The sequence below is a fragment of the Chanodichthys erythropterus genome, chromosome 19 (genome assembly GCF_024489055.1).
Source record: "Chanodichthys erythropterus isolate Z2021 chromosome 19, ASM2448905v1, whole genome shotgun sequence".
Taxonomy (NCBI): domain Eukaryota; kingdom Metazoa; phylum Chordata; class Actinopteri; order Cypriniformes; family Xenocyprididae; genus Chanodichthys; species Chanodichthys erythropterus.
In genome coordinates this window covers 27218240-27230187 of record NC_090239.1, presented here as the reverse complement: position 1 = coordinate 27230187, position 11948 = coordinate 27218240, and the positions used below count along the sequence as shown (strand labels likewise).

Sequence of the window (11948 nt, the reverse complement as noted above, 5' to 3'; positions counted from 1 at the left end):
CACGAAACGATATCAATGTTTACCTGGTAATTATGCGACATTTCTTTTTTAATGTATTTAATACACAAAAATCCATTAAAGCATTAAATTTTCACTAACACCATCCATTCATTTGCTCAGAATTACATTTTTCTTTTCCCTGAAGAGAATTTAAACTTATTTTCAACAAATCTAAATTTGCAACATATAAAGCATACCAATTTAGATTAAATTTAACATTTTGTCAATATATCAATCACAATATAAATAAATAAACAAAGTGAATAACACTGAAGCATTAATTTATAAAAGAGTTACTTTATTAAAAGCTTGCGTACTTCAGGTAATGTACAGCATAAATATGCCTTTTCTATATACACACACCTTTAAACATCTTACAATGATATATAAGTGTAGCTATATAAGTGTGCCAATTTTCGTAAAATATTAATGCTAAATCTATGTGCAAATTCCATTTCACAGATTCTACATTTTGGTACCACAAAATCTAAAATATTGTGCCTTTAATGACAATGTACAAGTCTTAAACTTAGCATTTCCAGTTTACAATTACAGGCCTGCAGTATTTTCTTTGTAAAGTTCTATGTTACAGATGCACGTTTAAAAAGAAGAAAACGAAAACTGATACCTAAACTTAAAAGATATTGTAATTTAATATCATTCATCTATTATCACATTGCAGATGAACAGGGTAAAAATGTTCAGTGTTTCTACAGAAAGGCAAAAGACCACAGAAAAGCAAAGTTAAACTAAATTATTCTTTAACTGACCTGACCTTAAGTCTAAAATGAAACATCAAAATATTTTAAACTACATTTAACTATACAGTTTTAAAATGTGTATTGCCCTTTCAAAATTTAAACTGCACATGTAAAACCATTCTGTTTCAGTAATATTAATATATTAATCATGGAAGCTACTTTTCTAGATTTTTGTTGCATCTCTATTTATAACCTTCTGAAAAATGTGCCGGTCAGAGGCTGTCCTTCACAGAGCTGATACATAATGTCTTTCTCACTGAACTGAGATCAGTTTTGCAAAATCTCTCCCATTATCTCCAGCATTTGAGAGGGTTTATTTAATTTTTATTCAGTGCAAGTTCATGTCAATCACATGTGGAAGATTGACTCAAACTCATTGAGTAAGAATTCTACAATCTGGTTCTGGAAGACCATGTATGTGGCGATGTTTGCTGACTCCACCTCAGGTTTGAGTAACGTTGGGCCGAAAACGATAGCCACGTTCTGCACAGTCATTCTGTTCTCATCACCATGTTGAATGACCCTGAAAGAGACAGAGAGAAATGCTGTAGATACATACTGTAGTATTTATAAAAATATATAAATACATGTAAAATAAAAACTACATACTTGCGTAAATGGCTGAAGAGGGCCTCCATCGTGTCACGGTTGGGTGCTGGCAAAGACCGCACAACATTTCTCATGTGTGATATTTTACTGTAATAATCAGGGATTTCTGTAGATAGATAAACAGACAGACAGATAGATAGATGAAAGAAAGATATATGATAGATAGATAGATAGATAGATAGATAGATAGATAGATAGATAGATAGATAGATAGATAGATAGATAGATAGATTATACTATTTTTAATGTTTTAATGAAGTCTCTTATGCTCATTAAGGCTGCATTTATTTCATTATTAAATATTATTGCAATTTAAAATGGCTTTCTATTTTAATATACTTTAAAATATAATTTATTTCTGTGATGCAAAGCCGATTTTTATTTGATACTTAGTTATTATCAAAGTTGGAAACAGTTGTGTTGCTTAATATTTTTTTGGAACCTGTGATACTTTTTTTAAGATTCATTGATGAATAAATGGTTAAAAAGAACAGCATTTATTCAAAATATAAATCTTTTCTAACAATATAAATATTTACTATCACTTTTTATCAATTTAACACATCCATGCTGAATAAAAGTATTAATTTCTAAAAAAAAAAAAAAAAGTAATAAATAAATTACTGACCCCAAAATTTTGAACGTGTAGTGTGTATTGTTACAAAATATTTCTATTTTAAATAAATGCTGATATTTTTTCAACTTTTTTATTCATCAAAGAATCTTGAAAAAGTATCACAGTTTATAAAAAAAATATTAAGCAGCACAACTTTTTTCAATATTGATAATAAATCATATTAGAATGATTTCTGAAGGATCATGTGACACTGAAGACTGGAGTAATGATGCTGAAAATTCACCTATGCATCACAGAAATAAATTATATTTTAAAGTATATTAAAGGTACAATATGTAAAATTTTTGCAGTAAAATATCCAAAAACCACTAGGCTAGTTTTATATATTTTGTCCAGCTGATTACTAACAATGTCTCTAATGTTTTCAACTTCTTGTAAATCATGAGAAAATTCCCATTCTAAACAGTGACACGGGGCAGTGCAGTCGCCTGTCAATGACGTCAGTTACCTTTGTTACCGCCTTTACTGACGTAGAAACCACATGACAACAGTGCCGTGGACAAATGCGGAAGTAGTGTCTAGCGTCCAGCAAACCACTAGCTTGCTTCAAGCAGTTCCTTATTTACTTCTTGCACGTTTTATGGTGGATTGTGATACTTATTTATGGAACATAATTACTGTTTACCATCTGCCGCTGGTTCTGTCGACAAGGACAACTCCCGTAAACTCATGACCGGAAAAGCGGAAGTGGCGCCGGCGACTGTGTCATAATAAAAGTCCCGCTGCTCGTGAGGCGTGTGTTGATCAATCGCTCCAGCTCCTCGTTCAGCTCCCGCAACACTCGGTCCTGCTCTGCTTCATACTACAGTAAAGTTAATAATCGCATCCATGAACATGAGTTCTTCCAGACTCCAATCCCTATTCTTTTGCACCGTCCATTGAGAAGGAGACCACGTGTCCCAAGTTTCCGCTCTAAAACTTGGCGTCATCAAACTACGCCTTTGTTTTGAATAGGCTTCTAGCGACCTCTAGTGGAAAAAAATATCACAAATTGTACCTTTAAAATAGAAAACCATAATTTAAATTGTAATAATATTTCACAATATTATTTTTTTTCTGTATTTATTATGAAATAAATGCAGCCTTAATGAGCATAAGAGACTTTGTTCAAAAACATTAACAATAGTAGTTTCCAAACTTTTGACTGGTAGTGTGGATAGATAGATAGATAGATAGATAGATAGATAGATAGATAGATAGATAGATAGATAGATAGATAGATAGATAGATAGATAGATAGATAGATAGATAGATAGAATGACAATTGTTCTATTCAGCATAATATTATCAGTGAAAATCTGAATTATTATGAATAACAGATTTCAGAATGTCTTTTTTGGAAAGTTTTTATGTCATGTCGTGCTTGAGCTGCATTAACTCCACATGTTGTGTAAAACCTAGTGATCAAGTAATCTAGTACAATTTAAAGGGATAGTTCACCCAAAGATTCAAATTACCCCATGATTTACTCACCCTCAAGCCATCCTAGCTGTATTTGACTTTCTTCTTTCAGTCGAATATAATCAGAGTTATATTAAATAATGTCTTGGCTCTTTATAATGGCAGTGAATAGAGGAAGAGATTTTCAAGACCAAAAAAAGTGCATCCATCCATCATAAAAGATATCCACACAACACTGGGGGGTTAATAAAGGCCTTCTGAAGCGAAGCAATGTGTTTGTGTGAGAAAAATATCCATATTTAAAACTTTAAAAACTTAAATAACTAGCTTCTGGCAGACGGTCGGCCATACGCATGTCAACTTACGCCAAGAGTAACTTCTGACGTGATGTAGGAATATCATAACCCTGTTCAAACAAATAGGGCTGGGCAACAAACTCAAGCTCCTCTTCTCTTATATCGAAATCCTCCGACATTTCTCTTTAAAAATTCTTGTTTTAGACTTCTAATTCGTGACCGGTGTTTTGTTTTGCTCTGTCCTCTGCGCTTCCGCGTTCCTCGATACGTCATGTGTCGGGTCAGAGGTCACTCTTCTGTCGGAAGCTAGTTATTTTAGTTTTTAAAGTTTTAAATGTGGATATTTTTCTCACAAACACATCGCTTCGCTTCAGAAGGCCTTCTTTTTATGATGAATGGATGTGCTTTTTGTGCTTCAAAATCTCATCCTCTATTCACTGCCATTATTAAGCTTGGAAGAGCCAGGACATTATTAAATATATCTCCGATTGTGTTAATCTGAAAGAAGATAGTCATATACACCTAGGATGGCTTGAGAGGGAGTAAATCATGGGGTAATTTTAATTTTTGGGTGAATTATCCCTTTAAGAATGATCTAAAGAGCATGTTTGGCTTCAATGGAAGCAAGAAAATCTGAGAAAGAAGTAAATCTGGCCACTGAAAAACCCAGACTGGAAACCCACTACAGTCCTACTGTACTCCCCCGTTCAATCAGGATCTTACTGATGCCACAGATGAAATCATTGAAGAGATTGTAAGGGAACAGAGGCTCCTGCAGCTCTCTGAAGAAGAGCTTCAGTGCTCCTGTGATCACATGGATATCCCAGTTACCCTCCTCCAGGTCCAGATCCTCTGGAGAAACACACAGAGAAACACATGAATCAGTCAAGAGGCGCTGGGAATCATTTCTAAACTGGGCTAAAGTGTCAGGAGAACACAGTGAATATAAGTGGAAAATGATTGAGTCATGGAAAAACATTATTCACCAAACAGAAGAGAAAAAATAATGACAACTAATAAGTGGTGAAAAAGTTGACTATATTTTGCATTGCACTTTCTCCCATTCATAGTAATATGACTGCATCTAAATTCTTTGGAAAAACAAACAAGCTATAAAACAGAGTATGACATCTTGTGAAGACATGAAGTGAAAAACTGAGCTGAATATAAAATTAATGCCGATTCATTTTACCATGATCTGCTTTGAAACGCAGTTTCTGGATGACCGCCAAATTCCCACTAACTCTGTAGAGTCCATCGATCCCCAGACCTGACGGATGACAACAACAAACATTTGATTTTTATATTAGCTGTAACCACTAGACATTTTTGATATACAATATTTGATGTTCATGATGCTGCTCTTCTTGTAGTTAGGAAGAAATATTATGAATTTACATTTTTAGACTGGCCCGCCTCAGCGGCTTGTCAGTGTTAAAATGATCAAGTTGACCAATCAAATCAAAGGAGGCAGGCTTTACTGTTCACATATACCGAACATGAATTCCAGCACGTGAATTCGGTTTTTAAAGGTGAAATATTACGATCCACAGTTATATCCAGTGATGCAAACTACTTGACTTTTTGACGTTTTGAATTGAAAATATAGGCTGAATAATTTATGTGATTCATGTAATTCATAACTGAACGTTTTGCCTCTTTGCGTTTTCAACATTGTAGGCCTATGAATAAAAGTGAATGTGTGCATATTTTAAAAATAAAAATATTATTTGCAAATAGTTCATATTGATTACTTTACAAAAAAACTTTTTCTTGTTCTTTTACTGTTCTTTCTTTTTCTTTATTCCCTTAAATGCATTTAAATTATTAACTGTTAACATTTAAATCCACTTCCTTCCACTGTAGAAAAATGATGCCAAAATATCCGATTATTGCCGGTTATGACGTTCGGAGCCCCAGTCTCTGCAGTAGTGATCCTGAGGTGGAGCCGCGGCATCAAGGTCCCGCCCAAACTCCCGCTCCCGCAGACTCAATCACAAGCACAGCTGTCAATCATGACATTACACCCCATTTTTATAGCATCAAATAACTAACTAAAACCAAACTTACTGGGGAAATGAACATTATGAGACATTATAATTTTATGAGAAATACCTAAAATGAATCTTTGGGAAAAAAAATTATTTGAAGTGCAATTGGATTTTTTAGTTTGGCTCACGACCCATCCGATTACATGGAGAGGGTGGGGTTTATGACCTATACTGCAGCCAGCCATCAGGGGGCGATCGAAAAATGCTTTGGCTTCACATTTCAGGACTTGTGCGGCACACTTGGCATGGAAGCTGAAGCTCGCGATTGTAGTATGGGGTGTTACATTTTCGACACACGCCTGAGGTGTTTGGCCAATCACAACCAACGCAGTGGGTCAGCTGTCCAATCAGAGCATTTTGGGCTTTTCAGAAGGAGGGGCTTTGTAGAAATCAGCGTGTTTCAGAGAGACTGGGAATAGAGGAGCCGCAATAATAATAATGTAAAGTAAGTAAAAAATAAAAGGTGCGTCCCAATTCCCGTACTTATGCACATTCTATGACGTTTTTAAGTATAAATAGTGCAGTAGTGCGTTCACACTGAAAATTCCAAAAAGAAAAAGTACACTTTAAATACCCGGATGATGCACTAAATTAACGGAAAAAACGAAGTGTGGAATGTTGGACACTTCGTGCACTCAACTGTCGCAGCTTTAATTACGTAGTGGAGGAGAAGGGAGGATTGGACTCCGTTGTTAAATGAGAAAACAACCTTATACAATTCACGCACTACATGGATGAGTGCATAGTGCACAAGTACATAGTGCACAAGTACATAGTGTATAAGTGCATAGTGTATAGTGCGTCATTTGGGACGCAACTAATGTGTTTGTTTTGAACATTAAAACATGTTAACCTATTCAATTACACCTAATAACAAAATAATGCACTTTGAAAATAGCATCATGTGACCCCTTTAATTCCGTTAAAAAAAAGACCATTATGAACCTTCCCCCACCATGTTTAAGACATGGTTACGGCCTTGATATTGATGAAAACATATTTTCAATTAGTAATGCCGTTTTGGCGGTTAACATACCTCTTTTCTCTACTGCCCGGATGCATTTCTCCACAAAGCTGGGCACTCTCGTCTTCTCTTGGCTGCAGAGATTGTGCAAGTGGCATCCGAATACATTTTCTAAAATGAAAAGAGGCAAAGGGTCACATTAGAATCATTCCTCAATGAAATCTTGAGCCTCTGTAAAAGTAAAAGTAAATGGATGAGGTAGAGCATGGTCTGACCTCTGATATATCCCTTGTCTTTGACTGACTGCAGGGTGGGCCGCTTGAGGAGAAACTTCTTCAGTTTGGTGCGAACCTTCTTCTGATCTGCTTCAGATGTCGAACTGGATGAAGGCAGTCGAGACGCTAATGCACAGGAAGAGGACAGTACATATTTACACTCATTACCATTTTCTGTTTAAAACATTTTTTAGTTTCTTTAGTTCTTTATTAGTGGTTGAAATTTACTGACATAGACATTACCCTTACTGTATATCATTGGGGTCCAAACAACATGTTGGACAAATTTAATTTTTTTTTTTTTTATATGTTTTATTGTGTTGAACAGAAGAGAGAAAGTCACTCAAGTTTAAAATTACATTAGGGTGAGAAAATGATGACAGTATTTTTTATTTTGGGATGAACTGCCCCTTTAACTCTTAAAAAAGTTTGATATATATATATATGTTTTTTTTTTTGCTTCATTATAATGGTTCGAAACTTGGTGACTTTTGTGGCTATAATTTGGTGACATTTATTGCTATATATATTAGTGCTGTCAAATGATTACAATTAATAGCATCCAAAATAAAAGTTTGTTTACATATGTGTGTGTACTGTGTATTTTTATTATGTATATATAAATACACATGCATACATGCATATATTTAAAGAAATATATATATATATATATATATATATATATATATATATATATATATATATATATATATATATATATATATATAATATTTATATATATTTTATATATACCATATAACACACATTATATGGGTTATTTATACATTATATGGTATATATATATATATATATATATATATATATATATGCATGCATGTGCATGTATTCAAAACACACAGTACTCACACATATATTATGTAAACACAAACTTTTAGTAATCGTGATTAATCATTTGACAGCATTAATATAATATAAATAGTATAAATGTATATTTCAATAAATGTCACCAAGTTATTGCCACAAGTCACCAAGTTTTGAACCATATATATATATATATATATATATATATTTTTAAATTCATTATTTTTCTAGCCAGATGGCACCAATCTTCCTTCCATGCATTACTCTATTTATAACTTAAACACTGTATTAATTGAAAATAACATCAAAATGTTTTCTAATATTTGTATTTTGTATATACAGTATCTCACAGAAGTGAGTACACCCCTCACATTTTTGTAAATATTTTATTATATCTTTTCATGTGACAACACTGAAGAAATGACACTTTGCTACAATGTGAAGTAGTGAGTGTACAGCTTGTATAACAGTGTAAATTTGCTGTCCCCTCAAAATAACTCAACACACAGCCATTCATGTCTAAACCGCTGAAGTGAGTACACCCCTAAGTAAAAATGTCCAAATTGGGCCCAATTAGCTATTTTCTCTCCCCAGTGTCATGTGACTCATTAGTGTTACAAGGTCTCAGGTGTAAGAAGATATAAGAAGATTGCCAAGACCCTGAAACTGAGCTGCAGCACGGTGACCAAGACCATACAGCGGTTTAACAGGACAGGTTCCTCTCAGAACAGGCCTCGCCATGGTCGACAAAAGAAGTTGAGTGCACGTGCTCAGCATCATATCCAGAGTTTGTGTTTGGGAAATAGATGTATGAGTGCTGCCAGCATTGCTGCAGAGGTTAAAGGGGTGGGGGGGTCAGCCTGTCAGTGCTCAAACCATACGCCGCACACTGCCTCAAATTGGTCTGTATGGCTGTCGTCCCAGAAGGAAGCCTCTTCTAAAGATGATCCACAAGAAAACCTGCAAACAGTTTGATTAGTGGAACCATGTCCTGTGGTCTGATGAGACCAAGATAAACTTATTTGGTTCAGATGGTGTCAAGCGTGTGTGGCGGTAACCAGGTGAGGAGTACAAAGACAAGTGTGTCTTGCCTACAGTCAAGCATGTCATGGTCTGGGGCTGCATGAGTGCTGTCGGCACTGGGGAGATACAGTTCATTGAGGGAACCATGAATGAGCAGAGCACGATTCCCTCCATTCAGAGACTGGGCCGCAGGGCAGTATTCCAATATGATAACGACCCCAGGGGTGTAGTCACTTTTGTAGCCAGTGATTTAGACATTAATGGCTGTGTGTTGAGTTATTTTGTGGGGAAAGCAAAGTGTTGTCACATGAAAAGGTAAAATAAAATATTTACAAAAAACGTGTACTCACTTCTGTGAGATACTGTAGAAATAAATACTGCATAATTAGGTGACTATTATCTAGTATCATGAAATCCTCTCAAAATACACAATATTAAAGAGTAAATATTATTTAAACAAAATATAGTATATTCATTTAATTTAACAAAAAAAGTTACACTTACTGTCTATGGTCTATTTTGACCACTAAGGGTCACAAGTGTGACCCCTAAAAGAGGAAAATCAGAGGGTTAAGAATCATTTGACAGCCCTACCATTGCTCATAGTTCTTTTGTCAAAGGGTTTTTCCTCTCTGTCTAAGCTTGACTTCTCACTGATTTCCTCATCATCTTCAGAGTGGTGGTGATCCAAATCCTGACGACCCAAAGCAAAAAGACATACACGATTATGCAGATTTCAGTGAGAAAAACACAACCGAGTGTTAGTTAATGTTCATGTTTTATTACGATGAAAGGCTCACCAGCTGGCTTATGGTATCTACAATGACTTTATACCAGTCAGTGATGATGCTTTCAGTGTCATACTGGATCAAGTACTCCGCGCCATTTCGACTCTTAAGCTGAATGAACAAACACACAAGCAATGCATCAAGAAGATACACTAGTAAAATAGTTGACCAGTGTATGATGATCCAGCACTATCTTGGGTAGTGCTGTAACAGCCATACCTCCAAAACATTTTTCTTGCTTGATTTGTCCTTGTTTGCCCAGCCAATTGTTGCCCCTTTCAGATCCACAGTGAATTCTGGGACTATGTGATTTGTCTTGCTCTACATAATACAAATACATTCAGTATTACAAAACAAAAATTAAATACTTGATAATGCAAATTCCACATTTGTGGATTTGGATTCTCACCGATGCTCCGGTTGGCGTGGACTTTGGGTCCTTGTGGAATGTCAGTATTCCTCCATGGAGAACCGTCCAGGAATGACCCCAGTTCTTCCTGCGGGAGGATTGATAAAATGTCCTACTTTTACATACAATCATGATTTTTCACCAATATAGTTATATATATCAAACCAGTACCGCCACTGATTTAAGTTCATGGTAGAAATCTTTACCTAATTTTCTTTCCGTTTTCAGAAACCTTTGTTTTATTCAGGATCCCAGCCTTTTCCAAGTTTGAAACCTGAAAAAACTATTAATGAGTTAATACAGCCTTTCTGAAAAGAAAAAAAAGTACAGAATAACTTTAGGATAATAGTGTAGAAATAATATCTGACAACATGAAAGTGAAGTATAGTTTGACCTTTGAGGTTTCACTTCAAAATGCAGAACAGAGAAAGTAGAGGATTGTTTAGCTATTTTTGTAGCAATGGTTTTACATTTAGAAGTGCATTCAGAACATGACACTGTTTATTATGCTTATTTAATAAAATAAGTCACAAGCAGTCTAATGTTAAAGTGTTCTACAGCACAACATCAAGCATAGCTTGAGCTAAAACTTCTTTAACCATGGTAAAATCACTGTAACTTGAATGTCTTGCTTTTATAAAATGGAGGAAACATCAATATTAAAGGTTCAGTGTGTAATATTTAGGAGGATCTATTGACAGAAATGTAATATAATATACATAACAATATTTTCAGTGGTGTATAAACACCTTACATGATGAACCATTTTTATTACCTTAGAATGATCCATTTCTATCTACATACACCACGGGTCCTCTTACATGTTAAATCACCATTTTGCGCCCACATGTTTCTACAGTAGCCCTAAACAGACAAACTTCTCTAAAAAGCACGTTTCGTCACTATGTTGTTGTTGTTCTTCTTCTTTGTTGGTGTTTTTAGAGGCAGCTTGCATCGTCACTATGTTGAATATGCACAAAGAACTAGTACTAGTAGTAGTTGTCTGGTTTATTAGAAGCAGAGACCGTTCTTTGTTAGAAGTAAAAAGAAACCTCATTGCTTGACTGGCTACTCTCTTCTGTCTTAGATGATGACATCTTTGTCCTGTGTCAGCCACCGTAGCTTCTCTATGTGCTTCGATAGGGAGGGGTGAGCGGTGGACTGAGCAATTCACAACCTCACTGCTAGATGCAGCTAAAATCTACACACTGCACCTTTAAGGATGGAACAGTATGAAAATTTTGGCCGATACAGATAACGATCATTCTTTATATTTGAAAGCCAATAACCGACATATTCAAATATTTATATAATTTGAGAGCCTGATTACAAAAACAAAAGTTTTACCATTTAAAAGCGATGTCCCAAGCACACAATTATAATGTTCTCATTATAATTTTATGTATATGATAGTTTTCAATAATCTGTATTTGTTATTAATAATAATCAAGTTTGTATTTGTATTGCACTTTTCACAACACACTTTGTTTCAAAGTAGCTTTACAGAAAATTATTATATATCATAATATTTTGTATTTGTTTGCCTTAAAGTCACAATTAGCAGATTAGAACTGCACGATACTATAGTTAATACTCAATTTGCCTTAAACTATATACAGTATCTCTTTATGCTAGCATAATGTACAGTATGTATGCAGATAAAGTTAGATATTCTGCATACCCAAGTTTGAATATAATCAAAATAATATAAAAATCCACCAAGTAATATAGTACTTCATTAGCTTACCTGTAGGTTGTTTATTGTTGCCACATTGGTGTATTAATATAGAATGCGCAGTCACAAGTGTATGTTTATCTGCATTTTACATCCAGTTCATCCAATCAGAATTTAGCATCAAAACTGTTGTTTAAAACAACCAATCCAATATTACGTGCCTACATGTATGAATGA

At 34.7% G+C, this 11948-nt stretch overlaps 1 protein-coding gene across 4 annotated transcripts in view; it reads right to left on the bottom strand.

Moving 5' to 3' along the window:
• Positions 1 to 288: 288 nt before the first annotated feature.
• arhgap27 (Rho GTPase activating protein 27) overlaps positions 289 to 11948 on the bottom strand; it is a 56181-nt gene continuing 44521 nt past the window's right edge. For 2 of the 4 annotated variants that reach the window (XM_067370030.1, XM_067370031.1), the window contains exons 7-17: positions 10243 to 10319; positions 10037 to 10124; positions 9847 to 9948; positions 9640 to 9738; positions 9434 to 9533; positions 6995 to 7120; positions 6792 to 6890; positions 4897 to 4974; positions 4428 to 4556; positions 1371 to 1476; positions 290 to 1284 (exon numbers count right to left, since the gene is read on the bottom strand). In XM_067370030.1, the coding sequence (XP_067226131.1) occupies positions 1110 to 1284; positions 1371 to 1476; positions 4428 to 4556; positions 4897 to 4974; positions 6792 to 6890; positions 6995 to 7120; positions 9434 to 9533; positions 9640 to 9738; positions 9847 to 9948; positions 10037 to 10124; positions 10243 to 10319 (1179 nt within the window). In that variant the 3' untranslated portion in view covers positions 290 to 1109. Of the gene's footprint in view, positions 1285 to 1370; positions 1477 to 4427; positions 4557 to 4896; positions 4975 to 6791; positions 6891 to 6994; positions 7121 to 9433; positions 9534 to 9639; positions 9739 to 9846; positions 9949 to 10036; positions 10125 to 10242; positions 10320 to 11948 lie in introns of all 4 variants that reach the window. The other 2 variants (XM_067370028.1, XM_067370029.1) reach the window with 2 other exon arrangements.